The 27,500-nt window shown below is 42.5% G+C and overlaps 2 protein-coding genes across 7 annotated transcripts in view; both read right to left on the reverse strand.

The window, feature by feature from the left end:
* LOC114668330 (zinc finger protein 883-like) overlaps positions 1 to 27,500 on the reverse strand; it is a 774,734-nt gene that overhangs the window by 723,746 nt on the left and 23,488 nt on the right. The gene's annotated exons all lie outside the window — the stretch shown is intronic.
* The window catches only part of LOC114668989 (zinc finger protein OZF-like), a 27,833-nt gene continuing 16,615 nt past the window's right edge, over positions 16,283 to 27,500 (reverse strand). For both annotated transcript variants that reach the window (XM_051925987.1, XM_051925980.1), the window contains one exon: positions 16,283 to 19,268. In XM_051925987.1, coding sequence (XP_051781947.1) covers positions 18,172 to 19,268 — 1,097 coding nt within the window. In that variant the 3' untranslated portion in view covers positions 16,283 to 18,171. The remainder of the gene's footprint in view (positions 19,269 to 27,500) is intronic.

Below are 27,500 nucleotides of genomic sequence, written 5' to 3' on the forward strand. Positions count from 1 at the left end.
CTGCGAAGCGCGGGTATTTTGCTAGTTAAACACATAAATGTGTGGAGGGAGAGCACATTGCACGTGTTTAAAATAAACATAACCCGTTGCAAGGGAAAAACCTTTCTGTAAACTCAGATTCAACCTTGGTGCAGTATATGAAGAAATTAGTGGACTAATTGTAAATGTGAATGTTGTGTTGTCGGAGATGCTGTGTGTGCTGTTGTGCAGTTTCCGTGGTATCGGGAGTTGAAGTAAAATTAAAAGAATTGGCTGCTATGTGAATTTCAAAATACACGTTCAAAGTAAATGCAATAAGGTGTGGTGTAGTGGGTCCACAGCACACATCAAAAAGGCCACTTTTTAAAATGAATAATTGCCACACTCGCGGCTTAACGAGGGGGCGTGGTGTGTGTGGCCGAGCAGTTCCCAGGGAATTCGTGATGCGGGTGGTTCTCACTTAAGTGCACAGCTGAAGAGTCGTCTGCTTCCATAATTGTTCCCTTGAGCTGCTGATTGCCACAGCTGATCCACGTCCCCGTGATAAATAGAAGTGCGAGGCGGCTAGCAGAGAGAAAGTGGAAGAAAAGAAAAAGAAAGAAACAGGTTGCAGGAGTGAGGAAGAAGACAGGAAGCAGGGAGAGGATAGCCGGTGCGAGCGAGTGCAGGCAGCTGGACAGTCAGCCCTAGCAGGGTGTTTGGCTGACACCTAGGGCAGTTGGTAGTGGTCGCTCCTGCTGAGAATTGTGAGGAGTGGGAGTGACTGGAAGAAGGATGGCTCGCCGCGGAAGACAGTAGGAGTCGGGAGGCTTGGTAAGGAGGATTCCCCAGCTTGAGCGTCCTGGCCGTTGGGGGAGAACCCAAGTCTCAGTCTGGAGAGTGCTGAACCAAAGCCAGGGATCGGAAGCCTCCAGACCAGAAGTCAGAGAGAAGGTCAGCTGCAGGTAGGGTGGCTCCCCTGGTGCATAGCCTGGACAGGAGAAGCAGGGGAGTCACCAGCAGAAGAAAGGCACCAGGCTTTGTGTTTTTAAAAGGACAGTTTCCGCCATTGTTTTAACCTCGTTTTTAAAGGATTTATTCATTGTGTTTTAAACCTCCACCCTTTCACTTGTTTTTATGGATTATTTATTTAAGGATATTTTGATACACTGCACTTATTTATTTGAATGCTGTTTTGTTGCTTTTAAATAAAAGCACTTTGAACTTTTTGCATCATCCCCTTGTTTCGTTGTTTGTGCCTCACTCCCTAGCTCATTGGTGACATTAACGACAGTGTCGGGTTCAAGAGCTCCCAGAAGCTGAATGGGAGCGTGGAGCGAACCCGCATCGTCACATACGGATGTTAAAAGGGCTGTCATTAGGAGAGTCGATAATGAAGCACCACCATAGATACTAATTATGGTACTGAAAACACCCAAACCAGTAAATGTGCCTAACGACACTTGACACCATTCCAGAAGTACGGACGAGGCTGCACGTCTAAATGAATAATGAATGGAAATTAACACAGTCTCATTGGAAATTCAAATGCTATGCCAGAACATGGTTGCAGTGCTTTAACACATAGTAAACACGTGGACCACAACACCCCTAAACGTTATTTGCTCTTATGCTATGTAGTGATGCGTGAAAAATGACAGAAAGGTAACCATAGCAGACAGAAGCACTTCTCAGACACGTGGGGCCAAGTACTTCGTACAGTTGTCTACGTGTGTGTGTCTGTCTGCCTGTCTAGTCTGTCTGTCCATATTAATCATTAACTCTTTGAGGGCTAAATATTTCTCTTTATCATAATAAAAAAATCTTGGGAAAAGAGACGAGACGTGACTTTTTTCAGAGAGACACTTTCATGTCCTACGAGGCGAGACTTTGTGCCAAGAGATTTAACCACGCTCGGGGCCGGAAATAAAAGATAAAGAGTAGATGACAAAGTAGAACGTCGTACAGAATTCAAAAATGTTGGCGCGATACACATGCAGAGCAGGTTAGTGATAATGGAAGTACAAAAATTTTGAAGTCTCAAAAAAATGATAGTAAAGATCGCATTAGCGCAAACAAACGGAAATTTATTACAGGGCGAAATAACGGAACAGTGAAAAGAGATTGAATATATTGTTCGGATTTAAACTTTAAGTCGGAGACTTGTAGATCATCTAATTCGTGTTGCCATCAGGGAAAAGTAGTGTTTCTTCCCAATGAAGAGGCGTATCTGCAAGAATTAAAAGATTTGTTGTTTGGTAAATGTGAAATCCACATATGCGAGAGAAAATTTCAAGCCCTGTGAGACAAGAGCTTATGCAAAGAGATTTGAAAAAAGTCCCTTCCACATCTACAACATTTACAACCATACACACGGTTCAGTCATTTCTCATTTGTGTGAATGCTATTGTCAGATACAGTTCCTGAGGAGAGAAAGAAACGAGATTCACTCACGGGCAGTTATACGTTGCGTTGTCATGATGCAATTCCAAAGAATCAAAATTCATTGTGATATTGATGACAAGGTAAAAGCGAAAAGAGATTGAATATACTGTATGGACATAGGTGATATGACAGAAGTATGTAGATATTGTTCTGCTTTAAACTTTAAGTTGGAGGCTTGTAGATCGTCTAATTTGTGTTGCCATTAGGGAAAAGTAGTGTTTCTTCCCAATGACGAGGCCTATCCACAAGAATAAAAGTTTTGTTGTTTGGTGAAAGTGAAGTTCACATATGCCAGCAGCAGAGACGCAGAGTTGTTGCCGCATAGTGCAGGCAATGGGGGTTGGCGAGCGAAGCAAGCAGGGGGCGAAGCCCCCTAGTTTTTCTTAACAAAAAAAAAAACAGTTTTCTGAAAAGCACTCTAAGCAATGGTTTCCCACAAAAATCAACATAAAACATCTGTTGCTGCCTGTTGTGGCTGCTTGTCGGTGCCTGTTCAGCATCTCTGGCAGCAACAGCTGAGCAGAGGGGCAGCTCGATGGCCAGCAGAAATGCATAGTGGGCTGGGTGCCTGGCTGTCTTCGTGTCGCAGTTGCAAATCACAGTTTGTGATGCAATCTGGTTTGTACCTCTCGTCATCGTAAGTGGCGGTCCTCCCAGGCACATCAGCTGCACGAATGTCTTCAGCACCACAGTCAGCTGGGGACTGATCAGCTGATGCTGGTACCACACTTTTGTTTTTAACCTCTGGCAGAATCCGAGTCCGAAAAATTCAGAGTCGATTCAGCGATAAAACATTGCCCACGGAGTATTTAGCTTTGCGCATTCGCTTTGATCTCTTCACCAGATGTTGAAGCCATGTCAGAAGTTGGTTGCTCTTCTCTACTCCTCCACGTGTAGGGAATCAAGGTCAAATCAAGGAAGCTAACTTTCCTTCTAGCAAAGAGAGATGAACTAAAATGGAACGGTGAGTTTTCTCGCAGTTTACCACTGATTACCGTCCTCTACCATTGAATTCCGACAAAAGTCGACACCTGCCCTGAAAGAGTTCTGTTGCCATGTGTTACAGAGCTCCTGAATTGATTACAGCAATTTATTCATTTATTTTTTCACTTTCACTCAGTTTCAAGTCTTGTTCAGTTTATTTTCTGTCTCTCTGCCTTTTGGTGGTTTTATTTATTTGATTAATAAATGAGACTTTTTTGTGTGTGTGTGGAACACGACAACCCCGACCATTTAAAGTTCACAGACTGGTTGGAAATGAAGGTGGGTTTTTAGAAAGAAACCCTGTGGGGGGAGCCTTTTTGGTGGCAGATTTCCCTGCTATTTACGGCAAACAGATAGAGAGGGTGACGTGCTGGAGGGAAAGTAAAGTGAAAAGGGTTTAGAACTGCTCTACCATCTATTGTAATGGGGAATGTGTGATTTCTGTCAAATAAGATGTCTGTGCTTATAGCAGGTCATGGAGCAGTATGCAAGTATTGTGGTGTTTTGTGTTTTACACAGAGCTGGCTGAAACTGGATATACATTATTTGATCTGATAGAGTCCCAGTGCGGTTGGGGAAAAAAGACAGGAGGGGTCATCTAGATAGATAGATAGATAGATAGATAGATAGATAGATAGATAGATAGATAGATAGATACTTCATTAATCCCAGGGGGAAATTCACATATTCCAGCAGCAAAAATATTAAATTAAAGAGTAATAAAAAATGCAGATAAAAAAACAGACAATAACTTGAATAATGTTCAACGTTTACCCCCTCTGGTGGAATTGAAGAGTTGCATAGTTTGGGGGAGCAATGATCTTCTCAGTCTGTCAGTGGAGCAGGACAGTGACAGCAGTCTGTCGGTGAAACTGCTCCTCTGTCTGGAGATGACACTATTTAATGGATGTAGTGGATTCTCCATAATTGATAGGAGCCTGCTGAGTGCCCGTTGCTCTGCTACGGATGTCAAACTGTCCAGCTCTATGCCAACAATAGAGCCTGCCTTCCTCACCAGTTTGTCCAGGCGTGAGGCATCCTTCTTCTTAATGCTGCCTCCCCAGCACACCACTGCGTAGAAGAGGGCACTCGCCACAACCATCTGATAGAACATCTGCAGCATCTTACTGCAGATGTTGAAGGATGCCAGTCTTCTAAGGAAGTACAGGTGGCTCTGTCCTTTCTTGCACAGAGAATCAGTGTTGGCAGTCCAGTCTAATTTATCGTCCAGCTGCACTCCTAGGTATTTATAGGTCTGCACCCTCTGCATACAGTCACCTCTGATGATCACGGGGTCCATGAGGGGCCTGGGTCTCCTAAAATCCACCACCAGTTCCTTGGTTTTGCTGGTGTTCAGTTGTAGGTGGTTTAAGTCGCACCATTTAACAAAGTCCTTGATGAGGTTTCTATACTGCTCCTCCTGTCCACTCCTGATGCAGCCCACGATAGCAGTGTCATCAGCAAACTTTTGCACGTGGCAGGACTCCGAGTTATATTGGAAGTCCGATGTATATAGGCTGAATAGGACCGGAGAAAGTACAGTCCCCTGCGGCGCTCCTGTGTTGCTGACCACAATGTCAGATCTGCAGTTCCCGAGACGCACATACTGAGGTCTGTTTGTAAGATAGTCCACGATCCATGCCACCAGGTATGAATCTACTCCCATCTCTGTCAGCTTGTCCCTAAGGAGCAGAGGTTGGATGGTGTTGAAGGCGCTAGAGAAGTCTAGAAACATAATTCTTACAGCACCACTGCCTCTGTCCAAGTGGGAGAGGGATCGATGTAGCATATAGATGATGGCATCTTCCGCTCCCACCTTCTCCTGGTATGCGAACTGCAGAGGGTCGAGGGCGTGTTGGACCTGTGGCCTCAGGTGGTGAAGCAGCAGCCGCTCCATGGTCTTCATCACATGTGATGTTAGAGCGACAGGCCGGAAGTCATTCAGCTCACCAGGATGTGATACCTTTGGGACTGGGGTGATGCAAGATGTTTTCCAAAGCCTCGGGACTTTCCCCTGTTCCAGGCTCAGGTTGAAGATGCACTGTAGAGGATCCCCCAGCTCTGATGCACAGACCTTCAGCAGTCATGGCGATACTCCATCTGGACCTGCTGCTTTGCTGGCACGAAGTTTCCTCAGCTCTCTGCTCACTTGCGCTGCTGTAATTGTGGGTGGGGATGTCTCTCCTATGTTGGTATCAGCAGAAGGATGTGTAGAGAGTGCAGTAATCCGAGGTGAGAGTGGGTTAGGGTGGTCAAACCTGTTAAAGAAGATGGTTTTCATTTGGTTTGCTCTCTTCACGTCTCTCTCGATGGTGGCACCCTGCTTCGAGCTGCAGCCAGTGATGATCTTCATCCCATCCCACACTTCCTTCATGCTGTTGTTCTGCAACTTCTGCTCCAGCTTTCTCCTGTACTGCTCCTTCGCCGCCCTGAGCTGGACTCGGAGTTCCTTCTGCACGCGCTTGAGCTCATGCTGATCACCGTCTTTAAAGGCCTTTTTCTTCTGGTTCAAAAGGCCCTTGATGTCACTTGTAATCCATGGCTTGTTGTTAGCATAGCAGCGTACGATGAGAATGAGGAAAAACATTAAAAGGAGCAGATTACAGTTTGTAATTCAGATTTTGGAATTCTGTTGGAAATTTGTCCACGTTATTTGCCCAGTGACATAAATTCCATCATCCTTATTAATGTCTATAATTCTCCCTCCACAAATAGGGACTTCGCAACAGAAGGGATTCATTCCGTCACCAACACTTCAATGATGACTCACTCCAACTTTGCATTTGTAATATGTGGTGACTTTGGAAGGAATGATGACAAATTTTTACCAGTTTGCGACCGGTTCCACTTGAGGAAATGAGCTGGACCAGCTGTACTCAAGTGTTAAAGATGCATTCAAGTGTAAACTGCTGGCACCTTTAGTCAAATCTGACCACAATCTGGTTCATTGCATTCCCTGCTCCAAGCCCGTTGTTGAACATTTCGTCTCACCCTGCAAGACTAATATGGTGGGAACTGGAGTATAAGCATGCAACTTCATACAGATAAACTGAACTGCTCTCATATGTGTCTCCTGTCATGAAAGTGAAGCACCTCAGTGTTTGTCCTCTGCAGAGTTTGTCATCTTTTGTACACTCACCAATTTCCAACGTGTCCTTTTTCCTAACCATACCTAGTAGTACATGATTTTCAAGTAGCCTTCCACTTGTTCAATGGACGTTTTGGTGCGCGTGGTAAGTAAACCAGCTAATAATGGAAGATGCAACTCTGCACAAACGTGACTGTTGTTGAGCCTCCTTAATATTTTTCCAATGCTTTGGAACAAAATAAATGGACAAGTGTGAAAACACTTTCCACTAGTCTACTGTTACAAGGTTTACTGGCTTTAAGTCTACTTTGGACTTCTCATATATGTTTCATGCGATTGTCAATACCATAATAGAAGATGAATATATCAATGTAAACCTAAACAGTACATCCTAATGACCCTCTGAATGTATCGTTCACAAAGTTTTGCAATAGAGCTGGTGAATTTGCCATATCATAGGGCATTGCTTAATACTCCTAATGACCAGCAGAGTAAAGGCTGCATCCCACTCATCTCCTTCTCATATCTCTCTAGTATAATAAAAAAATCTTGGGTCGATACATGATCTTCTAGGAAGACACTTTGACGTCCCATGAGACAAAGCAGTGAGACAAAAGGACAGCTGCTGCTGCACTGGCTTTTAAATGATCGACGTGCAGCGCAACAAGCAGCTGATCCGTCAAGCATGCGTTCAGCCTCCCCCCTAACCACTTCACAACTTGAGTCGTAGAGACATGAAGTGGCTGGCGTATAGCATGCCCCGGGGGTGGGGGGAGTGGACAAGTGAAGCAAGCAGGGGGCAGAGCCCCCTAATTCCAATTAATTTCAAGGCACTCGATAAAAATGGTAGACCTGATCACCTGAGTCAACATTGAAGAAGTGAGAGGGAGGGGATTATTGTTTTTTTATATACTGACCTTATTTAAGTCCCCAATACACAGACAATAAGCCCACACCAAGGGGACTATCAAATTAAACCTGTTATATTTTCGTAGATATGTTCATTCAAGGCAAAACTTTCTGGGTGAGAAAGGACAAAACGTTTTCTTTTAGGTTAAGATGCACCAAGGAATAAGTCCGTTGTACAGTGTGGGGAAAGTTCTGTAGATTATTTTGTTTGTTACATACAGGTGCATCCCAATAAATTAGAATATCATCGAAATCAGTAATTCAATTCAAAAAGTAAAAGTCATATACAGTACACCCCCAAAATTCGCAGGGGTTTACGTTCCTAGAGCACCCGCGAATTGTGAAAAACTGTGAATTTTGGATGTGGTTTTAAAAAAAAAAGTGCCTATTTTTATAGTTTAAATCCTAAATATGCCCCCAAAACACTTTAATTTCAAACTCAGCTTAATACATTACCCTAACAATAAATAATGTAAAAGTACACCCGTATACTGCACAGTACTGTACTGCTATGTCACCCGGAGTGCTAGAATGTAAAATACCGATGTTACCGCTACATGTACTGTAGTTCATGCAAGCGCGTTTTCATTGCCAGAAGCCTTAGAAGGTTCAGGGCGTTTCGGTGGCATCTTGGGGCTTTAACCCTTAAACTGCCACATACTTGGGGGTTAATGCATCGCTGGACGGCAAATGCTTTTTTGCTGCACTTTAAGTTAACGTCACAATTCACAAAGAAAAAGTGAAATTTTAACGGAACACATTTTTTGTCATGCAAAGAGCATCACAATTACTGCAACACTGATCATTTTACACACTGCTAATGAACTGTAAAAGCTATTTAAAAAAAACTTCTTGAACAATATGTACAAAGTGCAACTGACACCATTGATGAAATTCAGTAAATCACCGAGCCAACTGCGCTTGAAATGGCTGCACACAAGCACACACAGGTAAACTCTGGCAGGCTAGTCTAGTGCAGCGGCTCAATCCCAGAGACAGTGAGGCTGCAGGGTGTCATGCTTGGGTCACAGAATTGCACAGAAACACAGGAGACTGTAAAGACAGGGACTTTATTTAAACACTTCAAACAAACATGTCTTTTTCAGAAGTAAAATGAGCTCAGTATGCAGTTAGTTCTCATTTAAAAGAATAAATAAACGTCATAGGGGAGCACAATGGGAGCCGGACCCCCAACAGGAGGAGAGGATGTCTGGGAGAGGAGAGAGAAGCAAAGCAATCAGCCAAAAAGGACAGGTGCTGTTCAGGCTTTTAAGTATGCGTAGCGTTGCACTAGAAGCATATCACGCGACAGAGCAGCCACAAGTAAGCCCAGCAAGTAAGGGAGCAATGTGAAAGCAGTCTATCAGCGGTTTATAAGCGGGTTTTTTTGAGGAGCATCCGTGTCTTCTAAGGGGCCGTTCAGCCCCCCTGCTCACAAGGGACTGGCATGAGTTGGCTGCTCAACAAATGTATGGCACTGACTGATCAGCTCCTACGTGCTTGCAAATGGCACTGGGAAACGACTATAGCTGGTTGTGGTGGTTTAAGGGTTAAGAGGAACAAAACGGAAAACACAAGAACACTCAGCTGGAGATGCATCACAGTCAATCAGCAGCAAGGAGAAATGAATAACGCTGTAGCGCTCCAGTGCCGCTAAGATTCACACCGTCGAGAAGATGATGATTTATTTATTTTTATGGTGGAGATTGCAGGGATGCACCCAGCCTTTGCCCGACCCACACGCACTCACAAACAGAGACAAAAACAAAGCAAACCGGTAATCAAACAGCAAATAAAGAATGTAATGAAAACAACAATTCCACCCCTGTTCCCCTTACGGCGATTACACATTAAATACAACAAAGCACAAAGAAAACACACACAGTAAATCATGAAAAACGGCAACGGATGCAATGTAATGATGAAAATAGATAGTCCAGAGATCCGCACGTTGAATGGGAATGTACAGATAGTCCTACCAGTAGTTCCTGAAATGGTGAAGACGGGTGGACAGGTTCAGGAGCGCTCCTTTCTTTGCAGGATCGCCGTGAATCCACTTACAGTCCTCATGTACACAGGCAAACAGGACAAAACAAATAAATACAGTACAGGTAACCCAACAGAGAGACAGGAACTTGAAACACAAATTACAAAAACTTTTTTTTTTTTTGCTTTTGGTCACCAGCCCCCTTTTTAAAAGCCGTGCTGACATCCTTTGACCCCAACAGCCCCAGCACCATCAGCAGAAGACCAATCAGAGCCACTGCTGGGAGTTGCAGTTTCAAATTCTATTGGCTACTTTCATCATCCCAAGCCGCGTTTTCCTCTACAGTTGCTTCCTGTTGTCTCTAAAGTACAGTATTGCCACGAAAAAAGCCATAAAAATTGCGGAGGATATTTGTGGTTTCTGCTAACAATTATTAGTTAGGTTCTAAGGAAAAATCTGTGAATGACTGAGGCTGTGAACTCTGAACCGCGACTGCCCGGAGGGTCTACTGTATCTCCGAAAATTAGAATATTAAAGACTCCTGGGGCCTCATGTATAACGCCGTGTGTAGAACTCACACTATAACATGGCGTAAGCACAAAAGCGGGATTGTGCGTACGCACAGAAAAATCCAGATGCAGGAATCTGTGCGCACGCATACTTTCACATTCTTCCACTACATAAATCCCGATTTGCGTGAAAAGTAACGCACGTGCACGCGCCTTCTGTCCCGCCCCAACTCCTCCCAGAATTACGCCTCTTTGAATATGCAAATCAATATAAATAGCCTTCTGTGAAAAGACAATGGGAAAAGCACAGGAGAAAATATAAGAATTTCAGCGAATACCAAGTGGAGGCAAAGGAAAAACGTACTATTTGTTAGTTTAAACAGTGGTATAATCAACAAAAGGAAGCTGATCGAGTGACAGAGTGTCGGAAAAACTCGAAAGATCAAATTCACAAAGTCGCACAGTGCCCGAAATAAAAAAAGTTGTCACATATCAAAGTCGCTGTGAAAAGGCGAGTCGTAGCCCACCGTCTGAGTGTCATATGAAAGCTTATTAGGGTACAAACAAAAAACATAGGCACACAGTGGGGAAAAAGCACGAAATGTCAACTTTAATCTCGAAATTTCCACTTTAATCACGTAGTTTATTTTGCCATTAAAGTAGAACATCATAAACTTCATCTTAAAATCGTTTAATTTACTAGTTTCTCAAATCCCATTGTAACTAAAGTAGCACGTTAAATGCTTTGTTCTGTATTTGATCTTCTATGTGCTCTATGTGTGTGAATCACTACGTGCTTCCGTTCTTTCTCTTTCTCCGACAGGACACAGAATGCATTACAATCGAGATATTACAGCTCTCTGAATAATTAAAATACTGAGATGTATACGTGATATCATTTTCATGATGATCGGAATGAAAGCATGTTATTAAACATGGGAACACGGTGGCGCAGTGATTGTTCATATCTCACGCAAGAGGCTTGCTGCACCATGTGCGACCTTCGATGAAATAATTTATTACAGAAGTACTGTCTCTTTCAAACGTGCTAACCTCCAATTCCTGTCCTTACTTTTCTTTCTCCAATCGCCACACAATCGGCTCTGTAATAGACGTGAAGCCATCTGTAAGCTTAGAACGCCGATTCTTCAAAACTTTTAAGGAACATTGAAATATCTTCGTAGTACATGTTTAATTATTCTATTCGTCTATCCTTCCAGTGTCGCGTCAGCACCAGCAAGAATACAGCGCAAGGCAAGAGCTATCCTTGAACCAGCTATACGCTGCGGCACCGTGTCCTCACATGTTTAATTATTAACAATACAGATTATTTAAATGAAGTTAAAGTTTTATCTGTATACTATAAGCAACATATTTTGCTGCATTTCATCTTAAAATGATATTGTCATCATATGCGCTTTATAAAGTAGCGCAGGTTGTGCAATATTATAACTGTAGTGCAAGTTTACAGTGAGGTGATTGAGTGCGTTTATAGTTCTTGGGATGAAACTGTTTCTGAAACGCGAGAGCCGTACAGGAAAGGCTTTGACGCTTTTTGCCGTGGTTGAGGTAGTGTGTACTTGAAACTATATACCGATAATTCTCTTTCCGATTAGCTGCTGCTGTGATTCCCCACTCAGATACAGTGATATAAATACTCCGAGTGGTGCAGTGAGAGTAATATGGAAAAAGATGATCCGCAGTGGCAACCCTTAACGGGAACAGCAAAAAGAAGAACAAGATGCAGTGAGCGTAACAACGCTAAAGCAGTTATGGTATTTGGAATACTATGGCTATTCCCTGGCCCATTATATTGCTGCAGGTTAATTACGATCAGATGCATTACACTAATAAACAATATGCAGTTAATTTCAGTGTATTTATAAAGCTGCGTCAGGAATGTGGAGCTAAGAAAGAAAGGATGAGCACACAGGAACAGTAGTTTGACCATTCTGTGGACCATTATATTGTTACAGGTTAATTACAATCAGATGCATTAAATTTATGAACGATATGCGGTTAATTTCAGTGTATTTGATAAAGCCGCCGCCGTGGATGTGGATCTAAGAAAGAGTAACCACACAGGAACAGTAGCACTGCTTTGACACTGGGTGCCGCCAGTCTGCAAAACCGAGCAGAGAAATTGCGTACGCCAAGGAATGAGTTACCGTGGAAATGTGTGTGGCTTTACGCCAAGTTTAGGTTTTATACATCGCGATTTGAGCGTGGAAAGGTTCATACGCAACATTTCTGTGCGTACGCACCGTTTATACATGAGGCCCCAGGTGTCCCACTCCGCTCTGCTAATTAACCCAAAACACCTGCAGGGGGGTCCCGAGCCTTGAAATGGTCTCTCAGGCTGGTTCAGTAGGCCACACAATCAGACTGCTGACTTAACCATTATCCAGGAGGCAGTCATTGAGACCCTCAATCCACAAGGAGAAGAAGCCACCAAAGGTCACTGCTAAAGAAGCTGGCTGTTCAGAGTGCTGTTTCCAAGCAGATTAATGGATAGTTGAGTGAAAGGAAAAAATGTGACAGCAAAAAAAGTTGCACAAGGAACAGGGTTAAGCGCAGCCTTGACAGCCCATTCAATAATTTAGGGGAGATTCCCAAGGAGTTGACTGCGGCTGGAGTCAGTGCTTCAAGAGCCCACCACACATAGACGTGTGTATCCGGGATGGCGGCTACAACTGTCACAGCATTCCTGGTGTCAATCCACTCCTGAACTAGAGACAACGTCAGAAACGTCTTACCTGGGCTAAGGAGAAAACGGACTGGACTGTTAACAGTTCAGTGGTCCAAAGTCCTCTTTTCAGATGAAAGTCAGTTTTGCATTTCATTTGGACATCAAGGTCCCAGAGTCTGGAGGAAGAGTGGAGAGGCACAGAATCCAAGTTTCTTGAGGTCCAGTGTGAAGTGTCCACTGTCAGTGATGATTTGGGAGCCATGTCATCTGCTGGTGTTGGTCCATTATGTTTTATCAAGTCAATCCAAAGCCAGTGCAGACGTCTACCTGGAAATTTTAGAGCACTTCATGCTTCCCTCTGCTGACACGATTTATGGAGATGCTGATTTCATCGTCCAGTAGGACTTGGCACCTGCCCATACTGCCAAAAGTCCCAATACCTGGTTTAATGACCATGGTGTGTATCACTGTTCTTGATTGGCCAGCAAACTCTCCTGACCTAAACCCCATAGAGAATCTATCAAAAGGAAGAGGAGAGACAGCAGAGCCGACAATTCAGACGAGCTGAAGGCCTCGATCAAAGCATCCTGGGCTTCCATAACACCTCAGCAGTGCCACAGGCTGATCTCCTCCATGCCATGCCACACTGATGCAAAAGGAGCCCTGACCAAGTATTGAGTGCCTATGGACAGACTTGTCAGTAGGCCAACATTTCTGTATTAAAAACCATTTGTTTTTATTGGTCTTATGTAATATTCTAATTTTCTGAGATACTGAATTCTGAGCATATAATGGCCATAATGAGCAGATGATGAGGTCATCTTCTTGTAGCCACCGATCCCCTAAAATAACCTGAAAGTACTGACATGGAATTAAAAAGAAACACATTTTCCCCCAAAAAGCTGTTCAACTATTTTACAAAACATGTTGTTTTTGAAGGTTTGCCATCAACAGATATTATATGTGGTTTATGTGCGGAATAGTATCCAACCCGCTATATCCTAACTGGAGCCAGTCCCAGCCCACTGCAGGGCACACACACGCCAAGCATGCACTAGGGACAAATTAGGAACGCCAATGCACCTAACCTGCATGTCTTTGGACTGTGGGAGGAAACCCACGCAGACACAGGGAGAACATGCAAACTCCACGTAGAGAGGGTCTCCTAACTGCAAGTGCAGCGGTCCACTTCAACAGCCATGGACACTGTGAGAGGGACTTTAAAGTCACGGTGCTTATGGGCAACTTCAAAACACAGCAAGAGAGAAAAGAATGGGAAGTTAAACTCATGCTAAAATTTAATACATTACAACATGGCTTGAATAAAGACAGGAGTTTTATGGCCAGATATGAGGATTGTTTACATCTCTCAGTATGATAGACAGCCTGTCTACAGACCCACATTGTTTTGAAAAACTCATTACAAACTTCAAAAGACTTTGTTGGACAGTTATCTTATCCTGAGATCCTGACCATACATTGTTCTTCTCTCTTTTGTTAAATTAACCCTAGCCTGAATGAATCAATTAATTTTTTACATATAAAATTTCTCATTTAAAGATTTACCAATGTTGTTTCTTGTCCTAGAGTGTGCATATAAACACAGGGAACTCCAAACTCCAGTTTCTGTATTACATCTTGCCTGAAGAAGGGGCCTGAGTTGCCTCGAAAGCTTGCATATTGTAATCTTTTTAGTTAGCCATTAAAATGTGTCATTTTGCTTGGCTTTTCTCTACATTTATAATGGCTAACACGGTACAACATCCTAGTATTCCCTTAGGATTCAAAGGTTGCCCTGTGGTGGGCTGGCATCCTGCCCAGGGTTTGTTTCCTGCCTTGTGCCCTGTGTTGGCTGGGATTGGCTCCAGCAGACCCCCATGACCCTGTAGCTAGGATAGAGCAGGTTGGATAATGGATAAACGGATGGATCCAAAGGTTGCCCCGCACAGGGGGATGGAGGCAGAGTTTTTAATGATGCGCAGGAAACTGCCATTGTTAACATGGTCACTGCTGACAACACCATAAGACTCGGTGAAATCCGGGATGGATTTCTGGCTGACAACACGGCATTTGGCAACATGGCAGCTTTTGCCAGGAGGAAGAGGTTGGGATTGTGCACTGATTACAGCATGTTGCTGCACCCACCACACGACAAATCACCTGAATCCGAGTGCAGCCGGACTTTACTATTGCCAGAGTACTACAAAAGCACGTATACACACTGTCCCATTTAAGAGGAACGGTGTATGTGTGAAGGAACTCGGATACCAATTTGTCCAGATAGTCAGTCTAGTCAAAGTAACGCTGCTGTGTTTTGTTCTTTAGTGGTTGTGGCTTTGAAGGTAAAACACTATGAATAAAGCAGTCCAGGGTACAAACCCAGTCCAAGCTCAACTACCCTGCCATTGAACAAGACCCTCGTACGCCAGAGTCGCTCCAGAATGATTGTGTTTCTAATTGATCAAATGTCCGCAGCTCTGACATCTTCCGTACAGGTTCTGTATTAAACTTTGAATCCCAATACAGCAAAACAGTCATACCATATAGAGCTATGTATGCTATTGTAAATCATTCGACTAGGGTACCTTGTGTAGATCTTCTTGGAGGGTCATGGAGGATATTTTGGTCCCATTCGTTATTCATGGTGGTGTACTTAGGCAAAATGGTGAGTGAGCCCACTGGCCTGGCTGACATGAATGGTCTCAGGATGCTTTACTGTTGGCCTGACACAGGACTGATGGTAGCGCCACTCACCTTTTCTTTTTTCTGGATGCCCCAAACAATCAGAAAGGGGATTGATTCATCACAGAAAATGACTTTCCCCCAGCAGTCCAATCCCAGAATATCCATCTGTCCCTGATGTTTTTCTTGGCTTCTTTGATGCCCTACTTGACACCAACCAGGCCATCCTCCAAAAGTCTTCACCTGCCTGCTGCCATTCCTGAGCAAGCTCTGCACTGGTGGTGCCCCCTGATCCCAAGCCATGAATAAAGAATGGCACCAAAACATCCTCCAAGAGCAACTTCTCCCAACAATCCTAAAACAGTTTGGTGACCAGCAATGAACAATCCAGCATGATGGAGCACTGGGCCAGAAGGCCAAAGTGATAACTAAGTGGTTTGAGGAACAAATCATCAAAATTTTGGGTCCATGGCCAGGAAACTCCCCAGACCTTAATCCCATTGAGAACGTGTGGTCAATCCTCAAGAGGCGGGTGGACTAACAAAAACCCATCAATTCTGACAAACTCCAAGCATTGATTAGGCAAGAATGGGCAGCTGCCATCTGTCAGGATTTGGCCCAGAAGTTGATTGACAACCTGCCAGGGTGAATGGCAGAGATCTTGAAAAAGAAAGAAGGGCCAACACTACAAATATGGACTCTTTGCATAAACTTCATGTCATTGTCAATAAAAGCCTTTGACACTGATGAAGAGCTTGTAATTGTACTTCAGTATACCATATCTGACAGAAAGATCTAAAAACACTGAAGCTGCAAACTTTGTGAAAATTAATATTTGTGTCATTCTCAGAACTTTTGTCCACGACTGTAGATGTAAATAAGTTCTGGTTGTTCTCATACCATTTTTATGTATAAATAATATTTGTGTTGCTCTTTAGTGTGTAAATTTTGTTCAAAAATGCCCAGGTTGATTTTCTATTTAGTATACTTACATTTATTAGAAATTAATATAATACTAATCAATGATAATATCCAAGTAGCTATTGTATATCTTTATTGTTTTTGTTGATTACTCTGCGAAAAACACCTTGAGTTGCATGTAAAAGTACAATAAGATGCTATGTAAAGTTATTACTTGTTCCAAAGGAGAAACTAATATTTATATTCTTGAGCATCTGTAAAGTTTTAAAGTAAGCAATAACCCCCCACCAAACACACATAACAGTGTCTGGCTTGGATGATGAGAGATGCTGCCATTCGAGAACAGGCCTGTAGGTGGCAGTGTGCTGGTCAGACACTTGTTCATATTTAAATATATTCATCCTTCCATTATCCAGCTCTCTATATCCTAACTACAGGGTCACGGGGGTCTGCTGGAGCCAATCCCAGCTAACACAGGGCGCAAGGCAGGAAACAAACCCCGGGCAAGGTGCCAGCCCACCGCAGGACACAAGCCCACACTAGTGACAATTTAGGATTGTCAATGCACGTAACCTGCATGTCTTTGGATTGTGGGAGGAAACCCATGCAGACACGGGGAGAACATGCAAACTCCACGCAGGGAGGACCCAGAAAGTGAACCCAGGTCTCCTAACTGCGAGGCAGCAGTGCTACCCACTATTTAAATACATTGAAACCTGAATAGCAGATCCAGTTTGTGGTGTCCAGGAATGGATCATGCTGGCAGACATTTGTCCCCCCATCATTGAAATTCTCAGCATTCCCAGGTCAGAATGATTCATCATTAGAATATTAGTAACAGAGTGAAACATTTCTGTTTCTGACAAAAATATAATGCAGAGAGGCTAGCTGTTTAATTGCTATTTAGAGTTCTAATTTATTGGGGCACAGATACGATAAAAAAAAAAAAATCTTTAAAGGTGATGTCCGATGTTCTTTGGAGTCGTTACTGCTCCGGGTTCAAGTGGAGAATTCTTCTTGCGTTGGAGTGCACACATCCTCTTTACTGTGTGATTCTTAGTTCGTGGTGTTTGCTGATGCTGCTTTTTTGTGTCATCTGCAATTTAATAAAATGCGTTACTGTTTCTGGCACAAGAGCTTAGATGCTGGAGTAGCCTTCTTGAAGTGACGGCTGTTTCCCAGCCCTTTCAGCCCAATGGCCCACAGCTTGGCTTGGCAGAGATACTTCTCAATTTCTGATGCACGGAGAAATAGGTTGCCAGTTTTTAGCTCCCCAAACAGATAACGGCTCATTAGCTTTTACTTTCAGGGAGCAGGTTTCAGAGGTTTTCAGTCATTTTGGCGAGTTCCACCTCCCCTAAGAGTATCTCCAGGGAATTCAGTGAGAGTGTCCAGAGAGTATTTTGAATGGGACGAGTGTGACTAGTTTGAAGGGACTGACTGTATTAATGTTACTTCCAGTTAGTAAATTAGTGTGTCCTCACAGCAAGTTCTTCTGTCCGTCAAAATCAGAGTCAGAATTCAATGATTTAGAGCTTTGTTCTTACTCGACTTTATTTTGTGCCTTCTGACTCAATAATCCTGCAGACGGACATCTGGAAAAGGACTTAGCTCAACATTAAATTACACCTTTGTTATCAGAAGAAGTCCAGGGAGATCCTGGTACAAGCTGGAGTTCAGTCACTTAGTTTGGAATGGAAGTGGGTGGAGGTGAAGCTGGATGCCTGCATGTCTGTTAAATCTTCCTTAACAAGCGTAGAACGGGCAATGCCCACTTTGTCCAACAGAGCAGAGGGTTGGTACCATTGTAAGCGAGGAGACAAGTGCACAGAATGAATTAATTTCTTGGATTTGTTTTTATTTTTTTAACTGTAAGTTTACCTTAATAAGGCAGGGTATGGATCTCATCCAATTAAGCCCACCACCTAAATGTACTTATCAAGTATTGAGTAGTTAAGAGGGATACATTTGTTCCTTCTTCACCTGACAATTTTCTCCTTCAAGGCTTTGCTCTCATGTGAAGTGTAGAGTGTCTCTTCAGACTGCCTATAGAAGGGTACTGTTTACCACATTGATTACAGCAAAATGGCCTCTCTCCTGTGTGAATTCTTTGGTGAACCTGAAGATTCCTTTTTCGTAAAAACTGTTTGCCACATTCAGAACAGCTATATGGCTTCTCTCCTGTGTGGATTCTTTGGTGGATCTGAAGGTAGTTCCTTTGTGAAAACTGTTTGCCACATTCAGAGCAACAATACGGTTTCTCTCCTGTGTGAATTCTTTGGTGGAGCTGAAGTTTCCTTCTTTGTAAAAACTGTTTGCCACAATCAGAACAGGAATACGGTTTCTCTCCTGTGTGAATTCTCTGGTGACTCTGAAGGTAGCTTCTTTGTGAAAACTGTTTGCCACATTCAGAACAGCAATAGGACTTCTCTCCTGTGTGAATTCTTTGGTGACTCTGAAGATAGCTTCTTTGTGAAAACTGTTTGCCACATTTAGAACAGCAGTACGGCTTCTCCCCTGTGTGAAGTCTTTTGTGGGTGTGAAGATGGCCTCTTTGTGAAAACTGTTTGCCACATTCAGAACAGCAATATGGCTTCTCCCCTGTGTGAATTCTTTGGTGGCTCTGAAGGTAGGTTCTTTGCGAAAACTGTTTGCCACATTTATTACAGCAAAACGGCCTCTCTCCTGTGTGAATTCTTTGGTGGAGCTGAAGAGTCCTTCTTTGTGAAAACCGTTTGTCACATGTATTACAGTCATACGGCTTCTCTCCTATATGAATGCTTTTGTGGCTCTGAAGACCACTCTTGCGATAGAATTGTTTACCACATTCAGAGCAACAATATGGTTTCTCACCAGTATGCATTCTTTTGTGGCTCTTAAGGTTGCTTCCTCTTGAAAACCGTTTACCACATTCAGAACAGCAATATGGCTTCTCTGCCATTTCATTCATTTTGTGGATCGGAAGGTAGTTTCTATGTGAAAACTGCTTGACACATTCAGAACAGCAGTATGGCTTCTCTCCTGCGTGAATGCTCCCAAGTGTACTCCTTTTATGGATTTGTTTACCACATTCAGAAGAACAGCCATACTCGATTCCTGTATAAAGTTTAAAAGAAAACAAGAAAAGTTTATTTCTTAATTGGCTGCTCTGATATTAAGTCACAACATTAAATAAATGCTGACTGAAATTATGAACAAACTTTGCATAAGTAATTGTAATATATAAAGGAAAAGTAAGAAGTTGAGTGGCTTTCCATATGCAAGTTAAGTTTTCCCAAGTCTTCCTACATAAGTGCAATCAGTGTAGAAAAGACATTGGAACAGCAAAACTAAACAGATTACATGTGTAATTGACAAGATTAATGGTCACATTTTAACTAAACTACAGAATGTTACCATTTTTTATCATACTCTTTAAAATATTATTCAAAATTATGTTGTTCTTTTTTTTTTTTTGTTGATGTTTAATGGAAGTAAAAACCGCAAATCTTGAGTGGTCATGATATTGAAGACAGTTTAATTTATTAACACAGAGCACCAGGCCAAGCATGTGAAATGCACATTTAATAATCAGAATGTATTGTGAAAGCTCCTCATAATTACACCCGAGTCGCTTTGACTCCAAAACATGAATAAAAATGTCATTTTAAATGACCAAAGCAAAAGAGAGAAATAGAGAAAGTGGCAAATTAATGCACCGAATTACAGGCGAGACAGTGCGGTCTGGGAGAAAACTCAGGAAATGAGAGATCTGGATGAGTACAGATATTTGTGTTTGCCTTGGATGGGGAGTGGCACAAGAAAACAGGACTAGTCAGCTTTGTGGCACGCCAGTGACATTTACACACTCCAATATATAGTTAATGGATATGAGCTGCCAGAATTTATGTAAGCTAATCAAATAGAAATTTGATCTATTTTACTGTGTATTTAATCTGACGTGTGCATTCATGTATGTAAATTATTTCTGGTTCTGTCTTAGCATTAAAGCCAAAAACTTCACACATTCCAAGCCTGAATTAAATGAAGATCCCTATAGGAAAATAAATAAAGTTGAACTGAAAGACAAAAAGAACAGAGTGTAGTAGCCATACTGTTAACACAAGGCTCTGTAGTGCACTCATTCTGCAGGTTTCTATTTATCAAAGACAGACGTTTGCCACCTTCCTATCAGACACAAGAGGGGTATCCTTCTACTAAAAATGACATGAAAGGACTCTTTGTTCAACCTGTCAATTTCCCTTACTGTCTACCACATTCATTACAGCTATGGCTGTCATGGCAGGCAGCAACATTCTCCAAGAACTACTTGCAGTGCACCGCAGAGGAGATGAATGTCGTACCTTCAGAGTCTACACTTTGATGCAGGAGATGCTCTCCTGGAGCTTCTGCACAGAGGCTTTCACTGCTGTCTGGGTCATCTAATCGAGCAAGTTCAGCCCCAAGTGGTGATCCTGACTGAAGTCTTCCTAAAGTCTACACAGTCACTGAAGCAGTGAATCCAAACTCTCTAAAAAGGCCAAATACTTTAAATGGCTGTTGGGTACACATGGCCAAATAATGGTGAAACTTCTCCTTTGCAATGCTAAATCTCATTGAGGCAACTTTCTAATCCACTAGAGCAGGGGGTCTCCAACTCCAGTCCTGGAGAGCTACTGTGGCTGCAAGTTTTCATTCTAACTCTTTTCATAATTAGTGACCAGTTTTTGCTGCTAATTAACTAACTAACTATCTCCCTTTGTTTTAATTGACTCTGACCGCTGAATTGATTCTTTTTTCCTTAAATGGAACCTAAACATAACTTTGATGTGAAGTGAGCCAACAGATGAGCAACCAAGTTGGGACTTCAAACTCCCACCAACATTACTTCATTCAGTTTCTTAATTTGAAGTCAATTCTCATTGCTAATTAAAGCCGTTATTTAATTCCAGGGCGCTCATTCTGTCATGGCAGACATTTCCAAAACTGCTGATTTTCTTTAAGAGTGCTGGCTGTCAAAATGTTTTGTGGACCCGAGCAAATCAACATTACTGAGGCCATCACCTTTCTTTATTTTCAGTTATTGCGTGATGGACGCAGGTTGTTGTTTATGTGTTGATTCATTTTGTGCCTTAATATTGTTTTGTTGCTAATTAAGGAAAAAAAAAAAAAATTAAGGCGCATGAGTCTTAAGTTGTGCATATACTGTATATATACACACACACACATACATATACAGTACTGTGCAAAAGTTTTAGGCAGGTGTGAAAAATGCTGTAAACAAAGAATGCTTTCAGAAATATAAATAATGATTGTTTATTGTTATCAATTTACAAAATACCAAGTGAGCAAACAAAAGAAAAATCTCAATCAAATCAATATTTGGTGTTACTACCTTCTGCCTTCAAACCAGCATCAATTCTTATCGGTCCACTTGCACAAAGTCAGGGATTTTGTAGGATTCTAGTCAGGTGTCTGATCAACCAATTCTACCAAACCGGTGCTAATGATCATCAATGTCACACGTAGGTTTAAACACAGTCATTAACTGAAACAGAAACAGCTGTGTAGGAGGCTTAAAACTGGGTGAGGAACAGCCAAACTCTGCTACCAAGGTGAGGTTGTGGAAGACAGTTTCATGTCATGGCAAGACTGAGCACAGCAACAAGACACAAGGTAGTTCTACTGCATCAGCAAGGTCTCTCCCAGACAAAGATTTCAAAGCAGACTGGGGTTTCAAGATGTGCTGTTCAAGCTCTTTTGAAGAAGCACAAAGAAACGGGCAACGTTGAGGATCGTAGACGCAGTGGTCGGCCAAGGAAACTTAGTGCAGCAGATGAAAGACACATCAAGTTTATTACCCTTCGAAATCGGAAGATGTCCAGCAGTGCCATCAGCTCAGAACTGGCAGAAACCAGTGGGACCCAGGTACACCCATCTACTGTCCGGAGAAGTCTGGCCAGAAGTGGTCTACATGGAAGAGTTGCAGCCAAAAAGCCATACCTCCGACATGGAAACAAGGCCAAGCGACTCAAGTATGCACGAAAACATAGGAACTGGGGTGCAGAAAAATGGCAGCAGGTGCTCTGGACTGATGAGTCAAAACTTGAAATATTTGGCTGTAGCAGAAGGCAGTTTGTTCGTTGAAGGGTTGGAGAGCGGTACAATAATGAGTGTCTGCAGGCAACAGTGAAGCATGGTGGAGGTTCCTTTAACTTTTGGGGATGCATTTCTGCAAATGGAGTTGGAGATTTGGTCAGGATTAATGGTGTTCTCAATGCTGAGAAATTCAGGCAGATACTTATCCATCATGCAATACCATCAGGGAGGCATATGATTGGCCCCAAATTTATTCTGCAGCAGGACAACGACACCAAACATACAGCCAAAGTCATTAAGAACTATCTTCAGCGTAAAGAAGAACAAGAAGTCCTGGAAAGGATGGTATGGCCCCCACAGAGCCCTGTTCTCAACATCATCGAGTGTGTCTGGGATTACATGAAGAGACAGAAGGATGTGAGGAATCCTACATCCACAGAAGATCTGTGGTTAGTTCTCCAAGATGTTTGGAACAACCTACCAGCCGAGTTCTTTCAAAAACCGTGTGCAAGTGTACCCAGAAGAATTGATGCTGTTTTGAAGGCAAAGGGTGGTCACACCAAATATTGATTTGATTTAGATTTCTCTTTTGTTCATTTACTGCATTTTGTTGATTGATGAAAATAAATTATTAACACTTCCATTTTTGAAAGCATTCTTTGTTTACAGCATTTTTTCCACACCTGCCTAAAACTTTTCCACAGTACTGTGTGTGTGTATGTATGTGTATGTATATGTATGTATGTATGTATGTATATATATATATATATATATATATATATATATATATATATACATACATACACACACACATATACATATATACAGTACATCCAGAAAGTATTCACAGCGCATCACTTTTTCCACATTTTGTTATGTTACAGCCTTATTCCAAAATGGATTAAATTCATTTTTTTTCCTCAGAATTCTACACACAACACACCATAATGACAACATGAAAAAAGTTTGAGGTTTTTGCAAATTTATTAAAAATAAAAAAACTGAGAAATCCCATGTCCATAAGTATTCACAGCCTTTGCTCAATACTTTGTCGATGCACCTTTGGCAGCAATTCCAGCCTCAAGTCTTTTTGAATATGATGCCACAAGCTTGGCACACCTATCCTTGGCCAGTTTCGCCCACTCCTCTTTGCAGCACCTCTCAAGCTCCATCAAGTTGGATGGGAAGCGTCGGTGCACAGCCATTTTAAGATCTCTCCAGAGATGTTCAATCGGATTCAAGTCTGGACCACTCAAGGACATTCACAGAGTTGTCCTTAAGCCACTCCTTTGATATCTTGGCTGTGTGCTTAGGGTCGTTGACCTACTGAAAGATCAACCGTCACCCCAGTCTGAGGTCAAGAGCGCTCTGGAGCAGGTTTTCATCCAGGATGTCTCTGTACATTGCTGCAGTCATCTTTCCCTTTATCCTGACTAGTCTCCCAGTTCCTGCCACTGAAAAACATCCCCACAGCATGATGCTGCCACCACCATGCTTCACTGTAGGGATGGTTTTGGCCTGGTGATGAGCGGTGCCTGGTTTCCTCCAAACATGACGCTTGGCATTCACACTAAAGAGTTCAATCTTTGTCTCATCAGACCAGAGAATTTTCTTTCTCATGGTCTGAGAGTCCTTCAGGTGCCTTTTGGCAAACTCCAGGCAGGAGTAAAACCAACGTCTGGCCACTCTACCATACAGGCCTGATTGGTGGATTGCTGCAGAGACGGTTGTCCTTCTGGAAGGTTCTCCTCTCTCCACAGGAGGACCTCTGGAGCTCTGACAGAGTGACCATCGGGTTCTTGGTCACCTCCCTGACTAAGGCCCTTCTCCCCTGATCGCTCAGTTTAGAAGGCCGACCAGCTCTAGGAAGAGCCCTGGTGGTTTCGAACTTCTTCCACTTACGGATGATGGAGGCCACTGTGCTCATTGGGACCTTCAAAGCAGCAGAGATTTTTCTGTAACCTTCCCCAGATTTGTGCCTCGACACAATCCTGTCTCGGAGGTCTACAGACAATTCCTTTGACTTCATGCTTGGTTTGCACTCTGACATGAACTGTCAACTGTGTGACGTTATATAGACAGGTGTGTGCCTTTCCAAATCATGTCCAGTCAACTGAATTTACCACAGGTGGACTACAATTAAGCTGCAGAAACATCTCAAGGATGATCAGGGGAAACGGGATGCACCCGAGCTCACTTTTGATCTTCATGGCAAAGGCTGTGAATACTTATGTACATGTGCTTTTTCAATTTTTTTTATTTTTAATAAATTTGCAAAAATCTCAAGTAAATTTTTTTCACGTTGTCATTATGGGGTGTTGTGTGTAGAATTCTGAGGAAAAAAATGAATTTAATCCATTTTGGAATAAGGCTGTAATATAACAAAATGTGGAAAAAGTGATGTGCTGTGAATACTTTCTGGATGCACTGTACATATATTCTCACACACACACACACACACATTATATATATATATATATATATATATATATATATATATATATATATATATATATATATATATATATATATATATATATACACACATATACATATATATGCATATATATACATACATACACATATATCAGTGGCGGACCATGTATTTCACACCTAGGCCTTCAGTAGTGCTCTGTCTGAATCAACCCGCCCCTCAAAAACTAATTTATGGTTATAAATTACATAATTTACGCACTTACGCAGATAGATAACTCCTGTAGCCACAATAAATGATTTTATTGAATAGACAAACCAGGGGTGAACATGTTCCTTTCTACTGCAGCTACAGTGGCGACACACATAAAAAACATCAATAATAACTTATAAACTTGCAATATTATTTAGGAAAATCGCAACATTTCACTCACCAAAAATTTGGATCATTTGTAAACAAAATCCATCCTCCTCTCTTTCCTCAAAAACAGTTCAATTACTCTGTCGTACAGATTATCCGTACGCTTCAGTTCCATCACTAAGTCCCTTTCTATCGCCATCGAAGCTAATGCTGAAAGTCGAACCTGCCCCGTTGTATTTCTGGCATAAGTTTTAATTCGCTTTAGGGCTGAAAATGTCCGCTCAACAGAAGCAGTGGACACGGGAATGGTCACCGCCAAACATACCAATGTGTACAGCTGCCCCAAGCTCTCATTCAGATTTTTCTGATGAAGGAAGTCAAGGAGATCAGTGGGAGATTTTCCTGCAAAATCATCCATGGCATACATTACAGTCAGTTCTGTTTTTAGCCGAGACAGATCAAAAAGTGCTCCGTGGCTCTGTGTTAAACTGGAGAAGACTACATGCGGGAAATTTTTCTTGTATTCCCGAAACATCTCGGGGTCGAGGAGCGTGACAAACATCAGTTTTTTGTGGTCTTGAAATCTGGTCTGTGTCTGGCAAATAATATTGTCCAGAATCCTGCCATGGAGTTGGCGGTAGTGCGCGTGAGGATCTTGCGCTTGACCTCTTTGCGCGCTCGGAGCGCCTGTTGTGCGTTCAGTGGCCTCATATAGTTCCACATATCGTCTTCTCTCTCGCTCAACGGTGTCACAGAACTCCTTTACCCTAGCCAGACAAAACTGCACATCCAGTTTTATGTCCTGTAGTATTGAAGAGAGCACGCCTGAATACTCAAAAATGCAATTGAATGTGTGAAGCAAAAAACAAAACTCAAAATCATCCAGACGTGCTTTAAATCCATCAGCACAGTGTACTGTGTCCTCATCATACTCGTTATGATGCTCCAGAATGTGATGAAACAGTTCCTTTAGAGCATCTCTCTTCTCAAAGACCGTATTGACCACTCTGGATGTGTACTGCCACCGTGTTGGTGCCACACGAGGGAGACGCCGCTGGCAGATTTCGTCCAGTAGTTGCGTGTGCCGATGTGATCTAGAAAAAAATGCAGCAAGGCCATTGAGGTGGCCAAAAAAGATCTTGCATTCTTTAAGCTTTGAGGCCCCTTGAGTCAGTACTAAATCGAACTGATGTGCATAGCAGTGTATGAATAAAGCCAAAGGTGCTCTCTCTTTAACTTTAGCCTGCACCTCATTTAATCCAGAAGACATGACCGCTGCGCCGTCAAAACACTGTGCCACAACTTTACCCAGACATTCATTTTCCAACAAAAATCTGATGATAAGACCTGCAATGTCATCGGCTCGCTTCCCACTGGTAACATCTTCAAATCTGACAAATCGCTCCTTGACACCTGTGCCCGTTACGTAACGCACGACCAGTGCTAACTGTACTGCGTTACTTGTGTCTGTCGTCTCATCCACCATAATAGAGACGAACGGTGCTTTTTTAACGTCACTTCTTATCTCTTCTCCCATCACTTCAGCAATAGCAGTGATCAGGTCGTTTTGTATTTTACCCAACGTCCCACTAAACACTTTATTGGTGGACAGGTGGTAATGTAAATCCGTGTTGCTCTCAGCAATGAGAGAAAGAAGCTCCACATAGTTCCCTCTGTTATTGGATCCCACGCTTTCATCGTGTCCCCAAAATGAAAGTTCCTGTTTGCCCAAAAAAATGACACAGTCTATCAGTCTTTTTAAGATTTCTCTGTTTTTCTTCACCTTTTCGTTGTGGAGCTCCGTTTCCTTGCGCACTTGCTCGTTCAGCTGTAGATCTACTCTGGTTTCCCCAAAAGTTTTGGAAAGCACCGTTGCTTGTAAGTGTCCGGCAGTGCTTTGATGTCTCGTTGCTGCCTTGGTTAGGCAAGTCAAATTTACAAACCCAGTGTGGCTCCAAACACCATGTCGACCAGTGGCAAATAACAAGCACTCCCAGCAATACAATTTGCAGTGTTCCTCGGACCCTGTGAGCCAGGGGTACCGCTCGTAGTTGGCAACCTGAAAGTGGCGGACAAATCCTCCTCCTGGTTGCGACAGGCTAGCTAGCTTCGGAGTTGTCCGACCTTTCTTAACAATGTCCAGCTTTTCTTGAAAAGTCCGTCTTGAAAATGGCCTTGAAAGTAAATCTGCCACCAAATCTACTTCTTCTCCTCCTTCAGCCATGGAGTGACGAAAATACATGTCTGGAAGCTGCACAACCATCGGAAAAGCTATGAAAGGAAGCGGACAGACTATTTGGAATTATTTAATAAGTATTCATGGACAAAATATAATTAACATCAGTTTGTGATTCAGATATTTTTTTAGGCCAGCAGAGAAGGCCTTGCAGGCCCTGACGGTCCACCACTGTACATATTACATATTATATATATATATATATATATATATATATATA

The sequence above is a fragment of the Erpetoichthys calabaricus genome, chromosome 1 (assembly GCF_900747795.2).
Source record: "Erpetoichthys calabaricus chromosome 1, fErpCal1.3, whole genome shotgun sequence".
In the NCBI taxonomy this organism is placed as follows: domain Eukaryota; kingdom Metazoa; phylum Chordata; class Cladistia; order Polypteriformes; family Polypteridae; genus Erpetoichthys; species Erpetoichthys calabaricus.